We start from the raw sequence: 23,532 nt of genomic DNA on the forward strand, positions 1-23,532 counted from the left end.
GAGTATGGAAGAAGTGAATGTTTTTAGATATTTGGGAGTTGACATGTCAGTGGATGGGTTTACGAAGGATGAAGTTAACAATAGAACTGATGAAGAAAAAAAGGCGAGTGGCGTGTTGAGGTATATGTGGAGACAAAAAACGTTATCTATGGAGGCAAAAAAAGGAATGTATGAAAGTATAGTGGTACCAACACTCTTCTATGGGCGTGAAGTTTGGGTTGCAAATGCTGCAGCGAGGAGGCGCTTGGAGGCAGGGGAGATGTCCTGTCTAAGGGCAATGTGTAGTGTAAATATAATGCAGAAAATTCAGAGTGTGGAAATTAGGAGGAGGTGTGGAGTTAATAAAAGTATTAGTCAGAGGGCTGAAGAGGAGGTTGTTGAGGTGGTTTGGTCATTTAGAAAGAATGGATCAAAGTAGAATAACATGGAGAGCATATAAATCTGTAGGGGAAGGAAAGCGGGGTAGGGGTCATCCTTGAAAAGGTTGGAGGGAGGGGGTAGAGGTGGTTTTGTTGGCGAGGGGCTTGGACTTCCAGCAAGCATGTGTGAGCATGTTACATAGGAGTGAATGGAGACAAATGGTTTTTGGGACCTGACGAGCTGTTGTAGAGTGAGCAGGGTAATATTTAGTGAAAGGATTCAGGGACACCAGTTATTTTTATATATCCGGACTTGAGTACTGGAAATGGGAAGTACAATGCCTGCACTTTAAAGGAGAGGTTTGGGATATACGCAGTTTGGAGGGATATGTTATACATGTATATCTTTATATAAGCTTCTAAACTGTTGTACCTGGGCACCTCTGCAAAAACAGTGATTATCTATGAGTGAGGTGAAAAGTGTTGAATGATGATGAAAGTATTTTCTTTTTGGGGATTTTCTTTCTCTGTGGGTCATCCTGCCTCAGTGGGAGACGGCCAACTTGTTGAAAAAAAAAAAAATTATCCACGAAAACTAAGCTTTACCTGCTTCCAGGTACAGTACTGTAATTGATCACATTTACAAGTTTGTTATATACTGGACATACTACCTCTGAATGTGCCACAAGGGACCTTATGCATACAGCAATCAATACATATTCCTCCTCCACATCCTCAAGCATTAACATAAAAAATATTACTAGTGTGTACTATAAATTATAATCTTCACTTTACCTGTATTTGGTCGACCATTGGCATTCGGCCGGGCTGAGGCTGCTCCATCTCGAGCTTCTACCTCCAGGGCATAAGCTTGCTTTTCTTCACGATCAAATTCTACTCTGGTAAATATTTCACCAGTGCGCTCTCTGCAAGTAAATGACACATTCATTTTTATCATTTATTTAACAGCAGTAACATAAATAATGTTATAATGCTGTAGTGTATGCAATACATTATAGTGCAACAAATTCCATGGTTTCTAAACAAAGCAAATTATCTCCTGTTTCATATTTTAATTCTGTCTTTAATTTGTCCAAGTTTAAATTTACAAAAGCAGCTTTGTGTAATTATATTCTGCTAGTTTCCACTAGTTATACCAATGAATGAACTAAGAAAATTTATACTGGAGAAGTTAGCTTCATGTAGCTCAAGTTATAGTAAGGTTCTCATGTTAAGACCTGTGCAATGGGAAAATAATGGAATTACAGGGTAGATTTCTTGGTCCCTCCTCCTCAACTGTCAACCAGCTAAAGTGAATGAACCCTTTCATATCTATTTTTTTTTTTTTTTTTTTTTACCTTTAGGAGTCTGATTCCACTGTCACTGCTCAGAGCATTCCCCTTATTATCACTCTCACATTAAGAAAAAATCCCTAATATCCCTGTGGCTCATTTGAGAGCATAATTTCCAAAATATCACCTTACTTTTGTTATATCCATGGTAAAGACCTTATCCCTGTCTACCTAGTCTATGCCAGTGAGTGATATCAGGCCTAGTTCCAGCCTTCTTCTTTTGTAGTTTAACCCTTTCAGAGTCTGTGCCGTAGTTCTACGCCATGAGCTCAGCTCACTCAAATAAGCTATGAGTGGTAAATCTGGGCTTAGATATAAAAGACTGGATCTATGTGGTAAGTGTGTGCCATATACAAAAAAATCCTGCAGCAAGCAGTGCAGAATGAGAAAAAAATTGTGACCTTGTTTTTCATTTAAATCAACGACATTGTGGTGTATTTGCGCATGATTTTTAAGGTTGCATTCACAGGTTCTTGGTCTTGTTTGATAAAATGAAAGATATATTACAGGAATAGAGATGATTTTGCTTGGTTTTAATACTGAAAATAGCTTGAAATTGAGCTCAAGGTAGCAGAAATGTCCAAATTTTGATGATGTTCAAGAGTAAAAGATTACATCACACGTCCAATACACGCCAAATGGCAAGTTTAACATGCATTCACGAATGCATATTAGACCCAACATTTACTGGAATATTGCATAACAGTAAAGCTTCCATTCAGAGCGAGCGAGAGAGAGTGTGAGTGTGAGTGTGTGAGTGTGTGTGGTGTGTGAGTGTGTGTGTGTGTGTGTGTGTGTGTGTGTGTGTGTGTGTGTGTGTGTGTGTGTGTGTGTGTGTGTGAGTGTGTGTGTGTGTGTGTGTGTGTGTGTGTGTGTGTGTGTGTGTGTGTGTGTGTGTGTGTGTGTGTGTGAGTGTGTGTGAGTGAGTGTGAGTGTGAGTGTGAGTGTGTGTGTGTGTGTGTGTGTGTGTGTGTGTGTGTGTGTGTGTGAGTGTGTGAGTGTGTGTGAGTGTGTGTGAGTGTGTGAGTGTGTGTGTGTGTGTGTGTGTGTGTGTGTGTGTGTGTGTGTGTGTGTGTGAGTGTGTGTGAGTGTGTGTGAGTGTGTGTGAGTGTGTGTGTGTGTGTGTGTGTGTGTGTGTGTGTGTGTGTGTGTGTGTGTGTGTGTGTGTGTGTGTGTGTGTGTGTGTGTGTGTGTGTGTGTGTGAGTGTGTGTGAGTGTGAGTGTGTGTGAGTGTGAGTGTGAGTGTGTGTGAGTGTGCGAGTGTGTGAGTGTGTGTGTGCGAGTGTGTGTGTGTGTACTCAACTAGTTGTACTCACCTAGTTGAGGTTGCGGGGGTCGAGTCCGAGCTCCTGGCCCCGCCTCTTCACTGATCGCTACTAGGTCACTTCTCTCTGAACCGTGAGCTTTATCATACCTCTGCTTAAAGCTATGTATGGATCCTGCCTCCACTACATCGCTTCCCAAACTATTCCACTTACTGACTACTCTGTGGCTTAAGAAATACTTCCTAACATCCCTGTGATTCATCTGTGTCTTCAACTTCCAACTGTGTCCCCTTGGTACTGTGTCCAATCTCTGGAACATCCTGTCTTTGTCCACCTTGTCAATTCCTCTCAGTATTTTGTATGTCGTTATCATGTCCCCCCTATCTCTCCTGTCCTCCAGTGTCGTCAGGTTGATTTCCCTTAACCTCTCCTCGTAGGACATACCTCTTAGCTCTGGGACTAGTCTTGTTGCAAACCTTTGCACTTTCTCTACTTTCTTTACGTGCTTGGCTAGGTGTGGGTTCCAAACTGGTGCCGCATACTCCAATATGGGCCTAACATACACGGTGTACAGGGTCCTGAACGATTCCTTATTAAGATGTCGGAATGCTGTTCTGAGGTTTGCTAGGCGCCCATATGCTGCAGCAGTTATTTGATTGATGTGCACTTCAGGAGATGTGCCTGGTGTTACACTCACCCCAAGATCTTTTTCCTTGAGTGAGGTTTGTAGTCTCTGGCCCCCTAGACTGTACTCCGTCTGCGGTCTTCTTTGCCCTTCCCCAATCTTCATGACTTTGCACTTGGTGGGATTTAAGTCCAGGAGCCAATTGCTGGACCAGGTCTGCAGCCTGTCCAGATCCCTTTGTAGTTCTGCCTGGTCTTCGATCGAGTGAATTCTTCTCATCAACTTCACGTCATCTGCAAACAGGGACACCTCAGAGTCTATTCCTTCCGTCATGTCGTTCACAAATACCAGAAACAGCACTGGTCCTAGGACTGACCCCTGTGGGACCCCGCTGGTCACAGGTGCCCACTCTGACACCTCGCCACGTACCATGACTCGCTGCTGTCTTCCTGACAAGTATTCCCTGATCCACTGTAGTGCCTTCCCTGTTATCCCTGCTTGGTCCTCCAGTTTTTGCACCAATCTCTTGTGTGGAACTGTGTCAAACGCCTTCTTGCAGTCCAAGAATATGCAATCCACCCACCCCTCTCTCTCTTGTCTTACTGCTGTCACCATGTCATAGAACTCCAGTAGGTTTGTGACACAGGATTTCCCGTCCCTGAAACCATGTTGGCTGCTGTTGATGAGATCATTCCTTTCTAGGTGTTCCACCACTCTTCTCCTGATAATCTTCTCCATGATTTTGCATACTATACATGTCAGTGACACTGGTCTGTAGTTTAATGCTTCATGTCTGTCTCCTTTTTTAAAGATTGGGACTACATTTGCTGTCTTCCATGCCTCAGGCAATCTCCCTGTTTCGATAGATGTATTGAATATTGTTGTTAGGGGTACACATAGCGCCTCTGCTCCCTCTCTCAATACCCATGGGGAGATATCTGGCCCCATTGCCTTTGAGGTATCTAGCTCACTCAGAAGCCTCTTCACTTCTTCCTCGGTCGTGTGCACTGTGTCCAGCACATGGTGGTGTGCCCCACCCCTCCGTCTTTCTGGAGCCCCTTCTGTCTCCTCTGTGAACACTTCTTTGAATCTCTTGTTGAGTTCCTCACATACTTCACGGTCATTTCTTGTTGTCTCTCCTCCTTCCTTCCTTAGCCTGATTACCTGGTCCTTGACTGTTGTTTTCCTCCTGATGTGGCTGTATAACAGTTTCGGGTCAGATTTGGCTTTCGCTGCTATGTCATTTTCATATTGTCTTTGGGCCTCCCTTCTTATCTGTGCATATTCGTTTCTGGCTCTACGACTGCTCTCCTTATTCTCCTGGGTCCTTTGCCTTCTATATTTCTTCCATTCCCTAGCACACTTGGTTTTTGCCTCCCTGCACCTTTGGGTAAACCATGGGCTCGTCCTGGCTTTTTCATTATTCCTGTTACCCTTGGGTACAAACCTCTCATCAGCCTCCTTGCATTTTGTTGCTACATATTCCATCATCTCATTAACTGGCTTCCCTGCCAGTTCTCTGTCCCACTGAACCCCGTTCAGGAAGTTCCTCATTCCTGTGTAGTCCCCTTTCTTGTAGTTTGGCTTCATTCGTCCTGGCCTTCCTGCTTCTCCCTCCACTTGTAGCTCTACTGTGTATTCGAAGCTTAAAACCACATGGTCACTGGCCCCAAGGGGTCTTTCATATGTGATGTTCTCGATATCTGCACTACTCAAGGTGAATACTAAGTCTAGCCTTGCTGGTTCATCCTCTCCTCTCTCTCTTGTAGTGTCCCTTACGTGTTGGTACATGAAGTTTTCCAGTACCACCTCCATCATCTTAGCCCTCCATGTATCTTGGCCCCCATGCGGGTCCAAGTTCTCCCAATCGATCTCCTTGTGGTTAAAGTCACCCATGATCAGGAGCTTTGCCCTGCATGCATGAGCTCTTCTGGCCACTCTAGCCAGTGTGTCAACCATCGCTCTATTGCTCTCGTCGTACTCTTGCCTTGGCCTCCTGCTGTTCTGTGGTGGGTTATACATCACTGCTATTACCACCTTGGGACCTCCAGAGTGAAGCGTTCCCGCTATGTAATCACTTTCTTCTCCGCTGTCTCCTCTCTCCAGCTCATCAAAATTCCAGCGATTTTTGATCAGCATTGCCACTCCTCCACCCCCCCTGTTCCCTCTGTCTTTCCTCAGGATTTGGTATCCCATTGTTAAGATGGCATCTGTTATCATACCTGTAAGCTTGGTTTCTGTGAGAGCTATGATGTCCGGTGATGCCTCTGACTCTTTCATGCCACTCCTCCCACTTATTTGTTATACCATCAGCGTTTGTGTACCATACCTTCAGTTTCCTTTCCAACACTGTGGTTTGTGGGGAGTGTGAGGGTGGGAGACCTGGTGGCATACTGTGGGATTCTATAGCTCAGTGTTGGGTGGAGGCTGTGGGTATGGATTGTAGTGTGTGTTGGGATGGTGTGATAGGTTGTATGATTCTGAGAATAGTTGTGTGTGTGCTTGCCCTTGCTGTTCTGTTCTGCTCTGACTGACCTCTGCTGGTTCCATCCTTGTCTCTTTTCCTAGCTCCTTTCGCTTTTATGTCCTCTCCCTCAGCTGCTGTCGTTCTGATTGTGTTCTGTCTCTGTCTAGGAACACCCTCTTGTACTCTTCCGAGTATTTCAATCGTGGTTTCTCTTGGAGGATCCTGTTCCCGCACTGTTTCCGTCCAGAGAATCAGCTTGATTTTTTGGTCGGTTTCTCCCCTTCAAGTGTGTGTGTGTGTGTGTGTGTGTGTGTGTGTGTGCGCTCACCTAGTTGAGGTTGCTGGGGTCGAGACCAAGCTCCTGGCCCCGCCTCTTCACTGATCGCCACTAGGTCACTCTCCCTGAACCATGAGCTTTATTGTACCTCTGCTTAAAGCTATGTATGGATCCTGCCTCCACTACATCTCTTCCTAAACTATTCCACTTCCTGACTACTCTGTGGCTGAAGAAATACTTCCTAACATCCCTGTGATTCATCTGTGTCTTCAGCTTCCAATTGTGTCCCCTTGTTGCTGTGTCCAGTCTCTGGAACATCCTGTCTTTGTCCACGTTGTCAATTCCTCTCAGTATTTTGTAAGTCGTTATCATGTCCCCCCTATCTCTCCTGTCCTCCAGTGTCATCAGGTTGATTTCCCTTAACCTCTCCTCGTAGGACATACCTCGTGTGTGTGTGTGTGTGTGTGTGTGTGTGTGTGTGTGTGTGTGTGTGTGTGTGTGTGTGTGGTGTGTGTGGGTGGTGTGTGTGTGTGTGTGTGTGTGTGTGTGTGTGTGTGTGTGTGTGTGTGTGTGTGTGTGTGTGTGTGTGTGTGTGTGTGTGTGTGTGTGTGTGTGTGTAAATTTTTTGTGAATAAAATTTTTTTGTGTGAATAAAAAATCAAAATGGAATTAATGTGTAAAGCCTGGAAATGTAACTAATGAACAGAAACAGAGGAAATATTATTTTAATGCAAGGAATCCCTGAACTGTTTATTCTGGACCCTATTTTGAAATTAGACTACAGTGGAACCTCTACTTGCGAGTTTAATTCGTTCCGTGACCTTGCTCGCAACTGTATTTGCTCGTTTGCAGAGTCAATTTTCCTCATTTAAATTAACTGAAATGCAATTAATCCGTTCCAGTGGAATTCTGTATTTCAATAATTTCCCTAAAATCAACTCTATGGCTTATTTATCTATCACAATTTGTCTAATATGACATAATAAACAATATAAATAACACAGAAACCTGATATATACACTAAAATGAATAAAACATTTTATTCATGTAGTGGTATGGGCAGTGTCGGCAGTGGATGAGAGTATCATCTATACGGCTTATTTATCTATCACAGTTCATCTAATATGACATAACAAACAATGTAAATAACACAGAAACCAGATATATATTCCAGAATGAATAAAATATGTCATTATATAACAGGTGGAGGCAGCCACAGCTGCTCCCTCTTTGTTGTGGTAAACACTGCCATCTAGTGATGACCTTTAAAAGTCATCTATTATTATAATTATTAATATAGTACATTATTATTATTATATCTTCTTTCTTTCAACACACTGGCCGTATCCCACCGAGGTGGGGTGGCCCAAAAGGAAAAACAAAAGTTCCTCCTTTTATATTTAGTAATATATACAGGAGAAGGAGTTACTAGCCCCTTGCTCCCGGCATTTTAGTTGCCTCTTACAACACGCATGGGTTAAGGAGGAAGAATTCTGTTCCACTTCCCCATGGAGATAAGAGGAAATAAACAAGAACAAGAACTAGAAAGAAAATAAAAGAAAACCCAGAGGGGTGCGTGTATATATATGCTTGTACATGTATGTGTAGTGTGACCAAAGTATAAGTAGAACTAGCAAGACATACCTGAAATCTTGCATGTGTATTATATTATTATTATTATTATTATTACTATTATTATTTTTTTTTTTTCAACAAGTCGGCTGTCTCCCACCGAGGCAGGGTGACCCAAAAAAGAAAGAAAATCCCCAAAAAGAAAATACTTTCATCATTCAACACTTTCACCTCACTCACACAAATACTGTTTTTGCAGAGGTGCCCAGAATACAACATCTTAGAAGCATATATGTATAAAGATACACAACACATCCCTCCAAACTGCCAATATCCCAAACCCCTCCTTTAGAGTGCAGGCATTGTACTTCCCATTTCCAGGACTCAAGTCCGGCTATATAAAAATAACCGGTTTCCCTGAATCCCTTCACTAAATATTACCCTGCTCACATTCCAACAGCTCATCAGGTCCCAAATACCATTCGTCTCCATTCACTCCTATCGAACATGCTCACGCATGCTTGCTGGAAGTCCAAGCCCCTCGCCCACAAAACCTCCTTTACCCCTTCTTACCAACATTTTCAAGGAAGACCCCTACCCCGCCTTCCTTCCCTCACAGATTTATACGCTCTCCATGTCATTCTACTTTGATCCATTCTCTCTAAATGACCAAACCACCTCAACAACCCCTCTTCAGCCCTCTGACTAATACTTATATTAACTCCACACCTTCTCCTAATTTCCACACTCCAAATTTTCTGCATAATATTTACACCACACATTGCCCTTAGACATCACATCTCCACTGCCTCCAACCTCCTCCTCACTGCAGCATTTACAACCCAAGCTTCACACCCATATACGAGTGTTGGTACTACTATTATACATTCCCTTCTTTGCCTCCATAGATAACGTTTTTTGTCTCCACACGTACCTCAACGCACCACTCGCCTTTTTTCCCCTCATCAATTCTATGATTAACCTCATCCTTCATAAATCCATCCGCCGAAACATCAACTCCCAAATATCTCAAAACATTCACTTCTTCCATATTCCTCATCCCCAATTTGATATCCAATTTTTCTTTATCTAAATCATTTGATACACTCATCACCTTACTCTTTTCTATGTTCACTTTCAACTTTCTACCTTTACACACACTCCCAAACTCGTCTACTAACCTTTGCAATTTTTCTTTAGAATCTCCCACAAACACAGTATCATCAGCAAAAAGTAATTGTGTCAATTCCCATTTTGTATTTGATTCCCCGTAATTTAATCCCATCCCCCACTCCCCAGCACCCTAGCATTTACTTCTTTTACAACCCCATCTATAAATATACTAAACAGCCATGGTGACATTACACATCCCTGTCTAAGACCTACTTTTATCAGGAAGTAGTCTCCCTCTTTTCTACACACCCTAACCTGAGCCTCACTATCCTCATAAAAACTCTGTACAGCATTTAGTAACTTACGACCTATTCCATACACTTGCAACATCTGCCACACTGCTCCCCTATCCACTCTATCATATGCCTTTTCTAAATCCATAAATGCACTAAAAACTTCCCTACCTTTATCTAAATACTGTTCACATATATGCTTCAATGTAAACACTTGATCTACACATCCCCTACCCACTCTAAAACCTCCTTGCTCATCCACAATCCTACATTCTGTCTTACCTCTAACTCTTTCAATAATAACCCTACTGTACACTTTTCCTGGTATACTCAGTAAACTTATTCCTCTATAATTTTTACACTCTTTTGTCTCCCTTCCCTTTATATAAAGGGACTATACATGCTCTCCGCCAATCCATTGGTACCTTCCCCTCTTTCATATACGTATTTATTACACAAAAATACCAACCACTCCAACACTACATTTCCCCCTGCTTTTAACATTTCTGTCATGATCTCATCAGTTCCAGCTGCTTTACCCCCTTTCATTTTACATAATGCCTCACGCACCTCCCCCACACTTACATCCTGTTCTTCTTCACTCCTAAAAGATGGTATACCTCCCTGGACAGTGCATGAAATTACCGCCTCCCTTTCTTCATCGACATTTAAAAGTTCCTCAAAATATTCTCGCCATCTACCTAATACCTCCATCCCCCCATCTACTAACTCCCCTACTTGTTTAACTTGTTTATCTCACTCCAAAATTTTTTCTTATTTTCATTAAAATTTCTTGACAGTGCCTCTCCCACTCTATCATCTGCTCTCCTTTTGCACTCTCTCACCACTCTCTTCACCTTTCTTTTACTCTCTATATACTCTACTCTTCTTATAACACTTCTTTGTAAAAACCTCTCATAAGCTACCTTTTTCTCTTTTATCACACCCTTTACTTCATCATTCCACCAATCACTCCTCTTTCCTCCTGCACCCACCCTCCTATAACCACAAACTTCTGCCCCACATTCTAATACTGCATTTTTAAAACTATTCCAACCCTCTTCAACCTTCCCTGCACTACTCATAATTGCACCAGCCCACCTTTCTGCCAATAGTTGCTTATATCTTACCCAAACTTCCTCCTCCCTTAGTTTATACACTTTCACCTCCCTCTTACTTGTTGCTGTCATTTTCCTCTTTTCCCATCTACCTCTTACTCTCACTGTAGCTACAACTAAATAATTATCCGATATATTATTATTATCATTATATGTATTATTATTCTTTCAACACACCGGCTGTATCCCACCAAGGCGGGGTGGCCAAAAGGAAAACAAAAGTTTCTCCTTTTACATTTAGTAATATATACAGGAAAAGAGGTTACTAGCCCCTTGCTCCCGGCATTTTAGTCGCCTCTTACAACACGCATGGCTTACGGAGGAAGAATTCTGTTCCACTTCCCCATGGAGATAAGGGGAAATAAACAAGAATAAGAACTAGAAAGAAAATAGAAATGTATTATTATTATTATTACAATATAAATAATTTGCAATTTTTATTCACACAAAAAATAGAAGATTTACCATTATGAAGACTACTGCATTATTGTAATAATTGTATAAATAATGTCAACCCATTCATGACTGCATATTGGAATGGACAGTGGCTTCATTTGTTTACTTTTGAACATCGCCAAAGAACTGAACAGTTCTTGTACTTTGATCTCAATTTCAAGATAGTTTTTGTCGTGAAAGCAATCAAAATCATATCTATTTCTGCAATATATCTTCCATTCTATCAAATGAGACCCCAAAAAAATGAGAATACAGTGGTCCCTCAATAATCGTCGGGCTCGATAGTCATCCTTTTCGGAAATCATCGCGTTATTTTCGTCCAAACATTGGCTCGCAAATGGTCGGTTGACTCGCTAATTATCGTTCATCCTGGACACGTACTCACGGCTCTGAGCCGCCTCGGCCTCCCTTCCCAGCCAGTGTGCCATTGTTTACCAGTGAGAGACGGTCTCCTCACTTGTTCTTACGAAATACAGTGGACCCCCGGTTAACGATATTTTTTCACTCCAGAAGTATGTTCAGGTGCCAGTACTGACCGAATTTGTTCCCATAAGAAATATTGTGAAGTAGATTAGTCCATTTCAGACCCCCAAACATACACGTACAACGCACTTACATAAATACACTTACATAATTGGTCGCATTCGGAGGTAATCGTTATGCGGGGGTCCACTGTATTTCATAATACACCTACCATCCGACTTACAACCAAGCTTGGTTCCGACCAACGGGTCGTAAGTCAAAATGGACATAAGTCGAACCTTTGAAAATTGCCGACATACTGGGTAGGGCATAATGTCAAACCTTTCCTATATAACCTACCTACATAGTACTGTAATGTAATGTACAATCATTATTTTTACCATAATTTACTTCTATTATTATATTTTAATTATCTATGTACTGTATATAATGTATACATGTTAGTGAACTGTATTGTAAATTTTACATCACATACAGTATCATATGTTACTGTTATCTTTATGTATTGTCGACACAGTGGAATGGGAGAATACCACTGGTTGTGTCATCCTGCCAGAATGTAGTATAACCTATACCCTAAGTAAAAAGAAAGAACTCTGGAACATATGTAATACCTATCCGGCTGGCTGGCCAGGTGGGTGGTCGGGTGGGTAGCCAGGTGGGTGGTCGGGTGGGTGGTCGGGTGGGTGGCCGGGTGGCTGGCCGGGTGGGTGGTTGGCTGACTGAATGTGGCGCTCTCTCTCTCTCTCTCTGTATCTCTATCTCTCTCTGTGTATCTCTCTATCTCTGTGTATCTCTATCTCTCTATCTCTGTGTATCTCTATCTCTGTGTATCTCTATCTCTCTATCTCTGTGTATCTCTATCTCTCTCTCTCTGTATCTCTCTCTCTCTATCTCTCTCTCTCTATCTCTCTCTCTCTCTCTATCTCTCTCTCTCTCTCTGTATCTCTATCTCTCTCTCTGTATCTCTCTCTCTCTCTCTATCTATCTCTCTCTCTCTGTATCTCTCTCTCTGTATCTCTATCTCTCTCTCTCTGTATCTCTCTCTCTGTATCTATCTATCTGTATCTATCTCTCTGTATCTATCTCTCTGTATCTATCTCTCTGTATCTATCTCTCTGTATCTATCTCTCTGTATCTATCTCTCTGTATCTATCTCTCTGTATCTATCTCTCTGTATCTATCTCTCTGTATCTATCTCTCTGTATCTATCTCTCTGTATCTATCTCTCTGTATCTATCTCTCTGTATCTATCTCTCTGTATCTATCTCTCTGTATCTATCTCTCTGTATCTATCTCTCTGTATCTATCTCTCTGTATCTATCTCTCTCTATCTATCTCTCTCTATCTATCTCTCTCTATCTATCTCTCTCTATCTATCTCTCTCTATCTATCTCTCTCTATCTATCTCTCTCTATCTATCTCTCTCTATCTCTCTCTATCTATCTCTCTCTATCTATCTCTCTCTATCTATCTCTCTCTATCTATCTCTCTCTATCTATCTCTCTCTATCTCTCTCTCTCTATCTATCTCTCTCTATCTATCTCTCTCTATCTATCTCTCTCTATCTATCTATCTCTATCTATCTCCCTCTCTCTGTATTTTTTTTTTTTTACACAGGGTTTGACAAGGTTAAGGATCCCTAGCTTTATTGACAAGCTATTTACAGGTTAAGGATTCCTAACAGTATTGGCAAGCTAAGAACTGTTACCTACATCAGCTCATTTGAAAGCATTTTTATTGTTAAGAGACATACAAGTAGGGAACAGGATGAAGTTGGAGCCATCTGTGGGCCAGCATTTTCATTTGATCAACTGACTATCCCGTTGACATCATTATGCTGTACGAATGTGTTCCATACTCGAGTCATCCTGGGTATATAGGACCTCAGATGGAGTGAAGTTCTGGAGAAGGGTACAGCCAGAGTGAAGTTGCTGCTTTCTGCCCGTCTTCTGGCATAAAAGCTTGTTTCACGCTGTCCTCGAAGTGGATCCAAGTGTGGTACTTTGACAATATTGGCCTTGTACATAACAGTAAGGCCACCCACATCCCTCCTATGTTGAAGGCTCTGCTGAAATGACAGATCTATCCAGGATGGGTCCAGGCGAGAGATGAGACGTCTTGCTCTGTTCTCTACTCTGTCAAGCAGTCGCAGATGAGAGGGGGGGCAGGCAAACCAAGAAAGTGGAGCATACTCAAGGTACCATCATGGTGCCTAGAGACGATCATCATTTGTGTTTTCTCAGGTGCAAATGTTACTTGCCATCTATTTCCCCAAACTGATATAGCTCTCAGCTGGTGACTGATGTAGCTTAGAGCAGCTGGCATTTCTTCTCTTGGATGTCAGTGTGCATTCGTCTGCATATGCATGCGATTCTGGGATGAGATGAAGAAGGTCGTTGAAGTAGACATTCCATAACAATGGTCCCAGCACGCTTCCTTGTGGAACACTTGCGCCAATAGGATGTCTTGCTGATTCCGTTCCATTGAGAACTACACTTAGAGATCTACCATGAAGTTAATCACTGAGGAGACATAGCACAGAGCCTGTAATTCCCAGTGCTTGAAGTTTGGCTAAGAGGCCCTGGTGCCACACCCGGTTGAAAGCGCCAGCAATGTCCAGTGCTACCACACAGCTGACTTTGGATTCATCCAGTGACTGGTGCCACTTAGTGGAGAGGTTTAACAACAGATCAGCAGCAGAGTAACCTTTCCTGAAGCCTGAAGCCGCCAGCCCACTCTGTCTGCATCCCCGTGCAGGCGCCATGAGCAGTCTAGCTTTGTTTATGCTTGAGTGGACACTAACCTGCGCTCTCATTCACACATTTTACGATTATTTCATTGTGTTTAATGCTTGTGGGACTGTGAAATAAGCTGCCATGGGCCCAAAGAAACTTGCTAGTGGTACCCCTATGGTAAAGAAAGTGAGAAACACCATAGATGTGAAGAAGGAAATAATACAGAAGTATGAGAGTGGAATGATGTCCAAATGTTTGTGGAGAAGTACCACCCTGAGCAAGCTGAAACAAGCCATCTTTGCAACAAGTTCAGTGACAGAACCATGTCCCATTTTAGGGAAATGTTAAAGAGGCGCCAGAAACAGAGGACTGCAGACAGTTATTTTGTGAGACAGGGGTCCAGTGACTCTCAAGCTGGTCCTAGTGGCATTAAAAGACAGAGAAGGGAAGTAACCCCAGAGAGGGCTTTACCTGAAGTCCTCATGGAGGGGGATTCTCCTTCCAAACACTAACCCCAACTCCCTCTCTCCTCCTCCCTATCTTCCAGATGCCATCACCAATCTTCAATAAAGGTAAGTAAAAATGTTATTTTATATGTATTACTATACAGAATTAAAAACTATATTATTTGTTGTATGTAAAACTGTAATTAATCTCTATAAAATGTATTTTTTGTGTGAATATTTTTGGGTTTCTGGAACGGATTAATTGTATTTCCATTATTTCTTATGGGAAATATTGCTTCGAATTTCAGACTTTTCGAATTTAGAACTAGCTCCTGGAACAGATTAAGTTCGAAATTTGAGGTTCCACTGTACTCTAAGCTTCACTCTGTGTTTACTAGGTGTACACTCCATATTGGTAATGCGTATTTGAGAATGAGTTGCACACAAGGCACAATGAGTTTTGAACAAATCAAAATCCAGAAGCCAGTGCTACAAATGTTTTTCTGTTTGTGAGTATCTCAAGAGACAGGCTTTGAGTATTGGTTATTCCAAGTGTTATTCTTTAACTCTTCCTATGAGCCTCCTATCCCCTCAGACAGTACTCTGTTTTTGGCCTCCTGTTACCACTTTCCAGCGACCATTTATCTAACCATTCCTGAGGTTTTTCTGGATTTTCTTGCAACCTTCTTTCATCCTCCTTAGTATGTATTTTCTAGTACTCTGGCATTGTATGCAAATAAGGATACATTTAAGTTGATTCTTGTAACCATGTCACTTAACCCTTTCACTGTCGGTCCCATAACATTACAGCTTGTAAGCCAGTGTCGGGCCTGTAATAGTATCCCAAAATTCTAGAGGCTTCCAATCTTGCGGGAGAAAGCTGGTAGGCCTACATATGAGAGAATGGGTCTGAGTGGTCAGTGTGCGCAGTATAAAAAACAACTCTGACTGTGTTTTACGTTTAACGTAGCAACTTTGCGGTGCATTTTCATGTGGTATTTATGGTTGTATTTTCATTTTCTTGGTTTCATTTGATGGAATGAAAGATATATTACAGAACTAGATATGACTTTGAATGGTTTATGCACTAAAAATACCTTGAAATTGAGCTCAAAGTACAGGAAATGTTTGATTTTTTACCCATGTTCAAGAGTAAACAAATCACGTCAAGCGTCCCATACACATCAAATGGTGGGTCTAATATGCTTTCACAAATGTGCTGATGTTATACAATTTTTACAATAGTGCAGTAGTCTGCATAACAGTAAATCTTCTATTTTTTGAGAGAATAAAAATTCAACATGGAAAGGAAACTTTATAAGAAAGGCCTGGAGATGTGACTAATGAACAGAGAAAATGTTATTTTAGTGCTAGGAATGTTTGTATTGTTAATTCTGGACACTATTTTGAAACTGGCCTTCCCTGAATTGTGTATGAAATTGGCCAAATTTCCAATTTCTTATCATTTTATTGGGTAGTTGAAATCGGTAAATGGGTGCTTTCTTGTACTCAATCGATAGAACAAAAGGAGTTCTAGTGAAATAGCTATGAGTTTGGTCAACTGGAACAATGGAATAGGCTGAAAATAGGGTTCAAATTGGGCAAAATCACCGATGTGTAAATATCGATAAGATCACTAACTTCACAAGAGCCTAATTCCCTAAGTTTTCCGTCAAATTTCATACTTTTGGTGTCATTACCATCAGGAAAAGTTTCTATATCATTTCATATGAAAAAACAATATACACCTACCATCTGACTTACGACCTGCTCGATTTACGACCACTCGACTTATGACCGTGTTTTTTATGCCAAATTTCTGGGAAATAAACAACTACACCTACCATCCGACTTACGACCGAGTTCGGTTCAGAGAAATCAGTCGTAAGTCGAAATGGTCCTAAGTCGAACTTTACTACTGAATATCAACAAAACATTTTTGTAATGACTTTATTTTATTGTTTTATTTTGGTATTTCATGTTTTACTTTACTTTTTATGCTGTTAGTCCTGTTTTTTATACTGTAAGGTTTAGGATAAACACTGTATACAACACAAATAGTTGTTTATTTCCCAGAAATTTGGCATAAAAAACACGGTTGTAAGTCGAGCAGGTCGTAAGTCGGATGGTAGGTGTATTTGTGTTGTACACAGTGTTTATCCTAAACCTTACAGTATAAAATACAGTACTAACAGCATAAAAAGTAAAGTAAAACATGAAATACCAAAATAAAACAATAAAATACAGTGGACCCCCGCATACCGGACGCCTTGCATAACGGACAATCCGCATACCGGACGCTTTGATCGCTAAAATTTTGCCTCGCATACCGCCCAAAAACCCGCTCAGCGCCCTTCGTCCGAGACGCGTCCAATGTGCGGCCTGAGCCAGCCTCATATGTTCCGCCGGTGGCATTGTTTACCAGCCAGCCTCCGCGGTAACATTCAAGCATACAATCGGAATATTTCGTATTACAGTGTTTTCGGTGCTGTTTCTGGAAAATAAGTGACCATGGGCCCCAAGAAAGCTTCTAGTTCCAACCCTACAGCAATAAGGGTTAGAATTCCAATAGAGATGAAGAAAGAGATCATTGATAAGTATGAAAGTGGAGTGCGTATCACCGACCTGGTCAGGTTGTACAAGAAACCCAAATCAACCATCTCTACTATTGTGGGCAACAGAAAGGCAATCAAGGAAGCTGTTCTTGCCAAAGGTTTAACTGTGTTTTCGAAACAGAGATCGCAAGTGATGGAAGATGTTGAGAGACTCTTATTGGTGTGGATAAATGAAAAACAGCTAGCAGGAGATAGCGTTTCTCAAGCTATCATAAGCGAAAAGGCTAGGAAGTTGCATGAGGATTTAATTAAAAAAAGGCCTGCAACTAGTGATGATGTGAGTGAATTTAAGGCCAGCAAAGGTTGGTTTGAGAGATTTAAGAAGCGTAGTGGCATACATAGTGTGATAAGGCATGGTGAGGCTGCCAGTTCGGACCACAAAGCGGCTGAAAAATATGTGCAGGAATTCAAGGAGTACATAGAAACTGAAGGACTGGAACCTGAACAAGTGTTTAATTGTGATGAAACAGGACTGTTTTGGAAGAAAATGCCAAGCAGGACCTACATTACTCAGGAAGAAAAGGCACTCCCAGGACATAAGCCTATGAAAGACAGGCTTACTTTGTTGATGTGTTCCAATGCTAGTGGTGATTGCAAAGTTAAGCCTTTATTAGTGTATCACTCTGAAACTCCCAGAGCGTTCAGGCAAAAGAATGTCCTCAAGGATAATTTGTGTGTGCTGTGGAGGGCAAACAGTAAGGCATGGGTCACTAGGGACTTTTTCTATAACTGGTTACACCATGCATTTGCCCCCAATGTGAAAGATTACCTAACTGAAAAGAAATTAGAACTTAAGTGCCTCCTGGTGTTAGACAATGCCCCTGGTCATCCTACAGACGTGGCAGAGCGACTTTATGGGGACATGAGCTTCATTAAGGTGAAGTTTTTGCCTCCTAATACCACTCCTCTCCTGCAGCCCATGGACCAGCAGGTTATTGCAAACTTCAAAAAACTGTACACAAAAGCTCTGTTTGAAAGGTGCTTTGTAGTGACCTCAGAAACTCAACTGACTCTAAGAGAGTTTTGGAGAGATCACTTTAATATCCTCAATTGTATAAACCTTATAGGTAAGGCTTGGGAGGGAGTGACTAAGAAGACCTTGAACTCTGCTTGGAAGAAACTGTGGCCAGAATGTGTAGACAAAAGGGATTTTGAAGGGTTTGAGGCTAACCCTGAGAGGAGTATACCAGTTGAGGAATCAATTGTGGCATTGGGGAAGTCCTTGGGGTTGGAGGTTAGTGGGGAGGATGTGGAAGAGTTGGTGGAGGACGACAATGAAGAACTAACCACTGATGAGCTGATAGATCAACTTCAAGAGCAAGAGGCCAGACCTGAGGAAACTGGTTCAAAGGAGGGGAGAGAGAAATTGAAGGAATTGCCTACTACAAAGATTAAGGAAATGTGTGCAAAATGGCTTGAAGTGCAAACCTTTTTTGATGAAAATCACCCTCACACAGCTATTGCAAGCCGTGTTGGCAACCTGTACACTGACAATGTTGTGAAACACTTTAGGGAAGTCATAAAGGAACGAGAGGTACAGGCCACTATGGACAGATATGTTGTGCGAAAGAAGTCCAGTGACTCTGAAGCTGGTCCTAGTGGCATTAAAAGAAGAAGGGAAGTAACCCCAGAAAAGGACTCGACACCTCAAGTCTTAATGGAAGGGGATTCCCCTTCTAAACACTAACACTCTCTCTCCCCTCCTCCCATCCCATCAATCATCACCAGATCTTCAATAAAAGTAAGTGTCATGTAATTGTGCATGCCTTTTTCAGTTTGTGTGTATTAAAATTAACATTTCATGTGGTAAAAATTTTTTTTTTCATACTTTTGGGTGTCTTGCACGGATTAATTTGATTTCCATTATTTCTTATGGGGAAAATTCATTCGCATACCGAACATTTCGCATAACAGCCAGCCCTCTTGCACGGATTAAGGTCGCTATGCGGGGGTCCACTGTAAAGTCATTACAAAAATGTTTTGTTGATATTCAGTAGTAAAGTTCGACTTACGGCCATTTCGACTTACGACCGGTTTCTCGGAACCGAACTCGGTCGTAAGTCGGATGGTAGGTGTATATATTTTTTAAATTCTTCGGCACTGTGAGTAAGTTAGTGAGCAGGGGTCTCGACTGTGAAAGGGTTAAACAATGTTTTTTTCTTGCCGAGAGTTTAAAAAACCTATTAAAAGCTGCCCCTGTAACATAATTATCTGGTCCAACCTCTGAACATGTATTGTATTTTGGTATGCCTGCAGCTGCATCAACATACATAAATCTTATATTTTGTTTAGGATTCAAGACTAAAAATATCAATCCAATTGCCTTACCTTATTTCATAAAAGTCCCGGCCCTCATTTCGAGGACTGTCCACAATGCGATAGAGAACCTAAAAAAGAAAAGAGCACATACAGCAACAAGAACAATAACAACTGGACATTCTTATATCATGTTCGAGATATCATGGCCTACCATCCCAGTATAACTAATATTTTTTTAATTCAAATTCTTCATGAACAAATACCTCTCTGATGGCAATCATAGCAGCTATTTACAGCTACTAAATATGGTTAGAGATTTTCAAAACAAATTCAAAGCAAAAAAGAAATGACTTACCTTACCAAAAACCACTTTAGTAACAGATATCCCTAAATTCACTCATATTATTCCCCAAGATTCATAAAAAAATTAACTCTCAAATCAATGCTTTTAAACCAGATACAACAACAGGTATCATTTTATGCATAGTGGATTTCCAATACCTCATAAGTGCAGAGAATGGCAGTGATAATTATGTTGTAATTATCAAAAACAATGTAAAATGGTGCCAAAAAAAAAGAAAAAGAAAAAAATAGGCATATAAACTGCAATCCAGGTTATCCAGTTATGTGAAAACTTACAGTAGTCAATTATGATGACATTTAAAACTTTGGAGAGGCACTTTACTTTTTTTATTTTTTTTGGTTGAGAATAAGAATTTTGGAGAGATTAAATAAAGCAGGAAACCAAAGGAAATGATGGACTAGTTTGTCAAAAGTGAAAGTTGTGGTGAAGGATATTTGAAGAAAATGCAGACTGCAGAAATTTCATTTTGGAGGCAAGGAATGAGATCAATTAGGAGTTTTTGAAGAGAAGAGATTAGTAGAGTAGTTTGAAAACAAGTGCAAAAAGCCGATTTTTTTTTTTCAACAAACTGGCTGTATCCTACTGAGGTAGGGTGACCTAGAAAGAAAAACTTTACGTTTTCTTTTTAAATTTAGTACTTTATACAGGAGAAGAGGTTACTAGCACCTTGCTCCCAGCATTTTAGTCGCCTCTTACAACACACATGGCTTACGGAGGAAGAATTCTTTTCCACTTCCCCATGGAGACAGATGAAATTTAATACAAAAACATTAAGGTAGCATGTCTGGCAATGCAATAGCCAAATGTCACCATGCAAATGCAAATATCACATGTCGTGAGAATTCCTATATACATGTATTAACCCTTTTAGTGTCGGTCCCATTGTACAACGGCTTTGAAGCCAAGGTCAGTCCTTAAGTAGTATGCCATGAGCTCAGCTCACTCAGATAAGCTGTGAGAAGTAAATCTGGGCCTAGATATGAATGGGTCTACGCAGTGAGTGTGCACCATATTAAAAAATCCTGCAGCATGCAGGGCATGAGAAAAAATTGCAACTGTTTTTGGTTGATAACAATGACATTGCGGTGTATTTTCATATGGTTGCATTCTCAGCCTCATTTTGATAGAATAGAAGATATATTACAGTAATATATCTTCTATTAGTTTCAGGACTGAAAGTAACTTTAAACTGAGCTCAAAGTAGGGAATTTTTTTTATTTTTGCCGATATTTCCGAGTACACATATATCACTTATCCAATACATGTCCAACTGACCAGTCTAATATGCATTTAGGAATGCACTGACATTATTTATACAATTATTACAATAATGCAGTAGTCTGCGTAACGGTAAATCTTCTACTTTTTTTTTTTTGTGAATAAAAATTCAAAATGGAAAGCAAGCATAATCTAAGAGAGGCCTGGAGACATGACTAAGGAACAGAGAAAAAATATTTTAAGTGCCTGGAATGTATGCATTGTTTATTTTGGACCCTATTTTTAAGCTGGCAATTTTTTAATTTTGTGTGAAATTGGCCAAATTACCAATTTCTGATCACTTTATTGGATAACTGAAATAAATAAATGGGAGGTTTCTTGTACTCAACAGAAGGAATACTAGTGAAATAGTTATGAGTTTAGTGGACTGGAACAATGGAATTGGCCAAAAATTGGGAGCAAAGTGGGTGAAATCGCCAATGCGTAAATATCGCCAAGACTGTTAACTTTGCGAGAGCTTAATTCTGTAAGTTTTCCATCAAATTTTGTACTTTTGGTTTCATTGCCTTAGGATAAAGATTCCCTCTCATTTCATATAAAATTATTTTTTTTAACCCTTAAACTGTCCAAATGTAGATCTATGTTCACATGCATAGCGCTCCAACCTTTAATTTCTCCATCTGAAAACATGTAAAAAAAAAGTAGATCTACGTTCGGAGCACTATGCACATAAACAAAGATCTACTTTTGGACAGTTTAAGGGTTAAATTCTTTGACACTGAGAGCAAGTTTGAGATCAGGGGTCTCAACCCTGAAAGTTTTTTTTTTTTTTTTAACACGTCAGCCTTTTCTCACCAAGGCAGGGTGGCCCAAAAAGAAAGAAAAACTTATGCATAATCACTGTCTCTGCAAAGGTGCTCAGATATGGCAGTTTAGACATCCCTCCAAACTGCCAATATCCTAAACCCCCTCCTTTAAAGTGCAGGCATTGTACTTCTCATTTCCTGGACTCGAGTCTGGCTAGCCAGTTTCTTTGAATCCCTTCACAAAACATTACCCTGCTCACATTCCAACAGGTTGTCAGGTACCAAAAACCATTCATCTCCATTCACTCCTAACACACTCACTCACACTTGCTGGAAGTCCAAGCGCCTCACCCACGAAACTTCCCTTACCCCCTCCACCTTTTCGGGGATGACCCCTACCCCGCCTTCCTTCCCCAACAGATTTATATGCTTTCCAAGTCATTCTACTTCGTTCCATTCTCTTTAAATGACCAAACCACCTCAACAGCCTCTCTTCAGGCCTCTGACTAATACTTTTAGTAACTCCACACCTCCTCTTAATTTCCACACTATGAATTCTCTGTATAATATTTACACCACACATTGCCCTTAGACACAACATCTCCAGCTGCCTCCTCGCTGCAGCATTTACAACCCAAACTTCACACCCATATAAGAGTGTTGGTATCACTATACTCTCATACATTCCCTTCTTTGCCTCCATGGATAATGTTCTTCATCTCCACAGATACCTCAATGCACCACTCACCTTTATTCCCTTCATCAATTCTATGGTTTACCCCATCCTTCATAAACCCATCCACTGACAAGTCAACTCCCAAATATCTGAAAACATTCACTTCTTCCACACTCCCTCCCTCCAATGTGATATCCAATTTTTCTTTATCTACATCATTTGATACCCTTATCCCCTTACTCTTATCTGCGTTCACTTTCAACTTTCTACCTCTACACACCCTCCCAAACTTCTACACTAACCTTTGCTACTTTTCTTTAGAATCTCCCAGAAGCACAGTATCATCAGCAAAAAGTGTTAATATGGTAAAACAAACAAGGACAAGCATGCCTGATAAACATATAGAGTAACGAAATGGATGAGCAACACTCGATAATAATACTTTAACTAGAAAAAAGGCACACACAGAGAGGTACTTAAAATGATTGGTAAGACAGCAGATTTAGACACTTACCTCATTATTAGGGTAAGTTCCATCCTTGTCGATAGCATTGACTTGAGTCACCTTGGTGCCTATTGGCTCTCCTTCAAGTACAGTTTCTTGTTCTCGTTCAGTAAATAATGGAATTTCATCATTAACGTCCTCCAAAACAACATATATAGTGGCTTCTGAAGCTAACTGTTGTGGACCATTATTCTGTAAGGACAAATATGCATCATGGTATTAGTGGTAATGCAAGATATGTAGTCTAATCAAAATAGTATACAGTATCTGCTTATATTAACCACTCCTGTACCTACCAAGGGTGCTTACCAGTACTTTAATTACTTTCTTGTTCTTATGGAAGATACATCAAAAGTGAAGCTACTTCACATTAGTGAATCTCCGGTTAATGAGTTAATGTAAAGTAAGACTTGTTAGTACATGCACCCAGTGCAAGATAACTGCTATTTTTAATGCAAATCTTTCCTTCAACACACCAGCCGTATCCCACCGAGGCGGGGTGGCCCAAAAGGAAAAACGGAAGTT

At 40.9% G+C, this 23,532-nt stretch overlaps 1 protein-coding gene across 4 annotated transcripts in view; it reads right to left on the bottom strand.

Annotated features, from left to right (window-relative positions):
- CadN (neural cadherin) overlaps nucleotides 1-23,199 on the bottom strand; it is a gene marked incomplete at its 5' end in the record, with an annotated part of 755,916 nt that extends 732,717 nt beyond the window's left edge. For all 4 annotated transcript variants that reach the window (XM_070094821.1, XM_070094823.1, XM_070094822.1 and 1 more), the window contains 3 exon segments: nucleotides 1,155-1,285; nucleotides 19,508-19,566; nucleotides 23,017-23,199. In XM_070094821.1, coding sequence (XP_069950922.1) covers nucleotides 1,155-1,285; nucleotides 19,508-19,566; nucleotides 23,017-23,199 — 373 coding nt within the window.
- Between the last annotated feature and the right edge of the window lie 333 nt (nucleotides 23,200-23,532).

This window comes from Cherax quadricarinatus, chromosome 48 (genome assembly GCF_038502225.1).
Source record: "Cherax quadricarinatus isolate ZL_2023a chromosome 48, ASM3850222v1, whole genome shotgun sequence".
NCBI lineage: Eukaryota > Metazoa > Arthropoda > Malacostraca > Decapoda > Parastacidae > Cherax > Cherax quadricarinatus.